At 47.6% G+C, this 2,646-nt stretch overlaps 1 protein-coding gene across 1 annotated transcript; it reads right to left on the minus strand.

The window, feature by feature from the left end:
* Positions 1–456: 456 nt before the first annotated feature.
* Positions 457–2,235, minus strand: LRRC30 (leucine rich repeat containing 30). Its single transcript, XM_054587438.1, has one exon. It carries the CDS (start codon positions 1,995–1,997, stop codon positions 1,092–1,094), a length of 906 nt encoding a protein of 301 aa, XP_054443413.1. The 5' UTR covers positions 1,998–2,235; the 3' UTR covers positions 457–1,091.
* Positions 2,236–2,646: the final 411 nt, after the last annotated feature.

Genomic DNA, 2,646 nt, shown 5'->3' on the forward strand with positions numbered 1-2,646 from the left:
TAACATCCAATGACCCTTGTGATAGAAACTCTAAAATTGGCACATTTAACTAACAGCTGTTTACTTTTATGATTAAAAAACAAATTTAATATTTTACAGCCTGTGTCCAAAAAGCTTTTAAATGTCACTAAAGTCATTTCTAAAATGTCCATATGTGAAAGCCAAGAGGCAAATATTACTCTTCTCTGAATGTTGGAAAGGTAATTAGTGTTGTGTGTGTGACTTATCTACACTTTACTTCCTCTTTCCTGCCTTTTGGGCATTTCTTTTCTCAGTTATTATCTCATCTCTGAGAGGGCAGATCCAGTAAGGGAGGAGAAGTGAAGTTAGAAAGGATGACAAGCATTGGCTGGCATCTTTAGAAAAGCTCAAGGACATGATCGTGGGTGCAAGACTACTGAGAAAGGAGGTTGAAACAGTACATTACAATTGGTTTTTATTTATTATCTGAAAGCTATCATGCTGTCCCAGTCACTCACCACCACACATAAACATGAGCAGTTTGCTTGTTACTCTACAGTCATTTTAGAGACAAATTTCCTCTGACTGTCCCCCAGAACTCAAGGGAAAAGCTCTGCCTGATTTGGTCATCACCAGGAGAGCACGGCTCCAGTTTGCTCTTTGGTCCCAAGTAATGCTTGCTCGAGGCTGATGCAGGAGCACGTCTTGCTGTTGCTACGTTATTATAGGTTGCAAATTCAAAGGTTGAAACCAGATGTTGCCAATGCCTCTGACCATACTTGGCACATGCTTAGTAAATATTTAACTTCTGAATTCCATTGAATCAGATCTGCTGACCATTATTCTAAGAATTGAATCCCACTGCTCCTCAGGAAAATTAGAGCAATTATTTCTCTTTGGATAAAACCAATTTATGCTTAAAATGAGATCAACATGATATTCTGGGGGTTATTAGGAACATAAAGAGTTAAAAGCAAATATTTGCTTAGAATGGCATTCAACGATAACTTTGCAAATATTAACAAGAGCCTTGACCAACACAGACAGTAAGAGGAGAAAGCATATACTAGAGAAGTACCCAGTTGACAGTCTTGTTGAATTGGCTGCTGTTCCTGCCTCCAGTGGCCCCGTCAGTTGTGTTTTTTGTCCTTCAAGTAGCTAACAAGCATCTCCAGGCCCCCCTCCACCAGCTCAGGCAGAGGCTTGGATAAAGGGTTATAGGAAATATGGAGCCCTTTGTCCATGGGATTCCAAGCAATCCTCACCAGTCTACACAGCAGGTAGAGTTCATCTGGGAGGGTCTGGATATCATTGTTGTTCAGGTTCAGCAGCTCCAGGCTGGTGAGGAGGCAGAGCGACCGTGGAAAGGAGTGGATGTTGTTGTTCTCGGCAATGAAGATCTGCAGGCTGCTCAGACACTGGATGCTCTCAGCGATGTTTTCCAGGCGATTGGAGCCCACATGCAAGAAATCCAGCTCTTTTAGTGCAAACACACAGATGGGGATGTGAGCAAAACAGTTGTTGCTGAGGTTCAGCTTCCGTAGTCTGGAGAGGTCTGCGAAGCTGGCGGGCAGCTGAGAGAGGCGGTTGTGTGACAAACTCAGGACTTCCAGGTTCCCACAGGCACTCAGCTCGGCCGGCACCTCAGCCAGACAGTTCATGTTGATGAACAGCACTTTCAGGCCCTTGAGGAGGCTGATTTCTTGGGGCAGACTCTTCAGGCAGTTCCCACACAAGTTCAGGACCACCAGCCTGGTCAGCCTCCCTACCTCAGGGGGCAGAACTCTGAGCTGGTTGTGAGACAGATTGAGTTTCTGGACCTCGGACAAGCCCCAAAGAAAGTCAGGGATGTCCGTCATTCCCTTGGTGACCAGGCTGAAGCTGATGTGGCACATGCCCCGTTTCAGCAGGGACCGGGGGTCCTTTCCCGAGAGCAGAGCATCATCCCACGGGGAGAACTTCTGCCTCCCCCGCAGGAGTGCCATGCCCCTGGGGTCCTTGTCCTTGGAACAGGCACTTGACTGCCTGGCCCCCATTTGCTATCCTTCCCACCCTCTCTCCCCTGTTGCCCAAAGGTTGGGAGGTATCCTACCCCAGCTGCTAAAAGCCTGGCTGTTCCAGGCAGGGAGTGCAGATGGAGGTGAGAACAGGACGGTGGCCAGGCAGTCCAGAGCGCAGAGGAAGGTCGGGGGGGGTCTGGGTCAGATGTCCAAGACACCCGCCGTGGCTGTGGACAGGCAGGGAGTTTAGGTGGTTTCTCTCTGAGTAGCCGGGCTGTAATGATACGCTTGTCCCTGAGGCTGCAGAACTGAACTGCCTGGATCCTTCTGTTTGCTGCAGGGCAGCTGTCACTGTCATTCTGCCTGGGTTTATCAGGCTGGTGTGTACAAAGAGGTCACCAGGAGGCTTTATCTTACTGTCCCCTCTCAGCTTTTCTTGGGTACCACAGCTGAGCAGGGTGATTAACAAGCCCGCCTCCAGAAAGAAGCAATGCAGAAAATTAAGTAGGCCAGGAAAGTGTCAGTCTACATGGTTGCTGGGACTCTTCCGGACTCCAAAGTGAACCTGGAATAAGTCCTGCTGATTGACAGAGTTTTTGTTTCCAAAGCTAAGGATCGTCAGATGATATGATATGCACTCATTTCAAACTTTGGTGAATTATGCAGTTGTGGAAAATTAACAGAA

This window comes from Pteronotus mesoamericanus, unplaced genomic scaffold, assembly GCF_021234165.1.
Source record: "Pteronotus mesoamericanus isolate MK-2021 breed Mesoamerican mustached bat unplaced genomic scaffold, CSHL_Meso_final scaffold_118, whole genome shotgun sequence".
Lineage (NCBI taxonomy): Eukaryota > Metazoa > Chordata > Mammalia > Chiroptera > Mormoopidae > Pteronotus > Pteronotus mesoamericanus.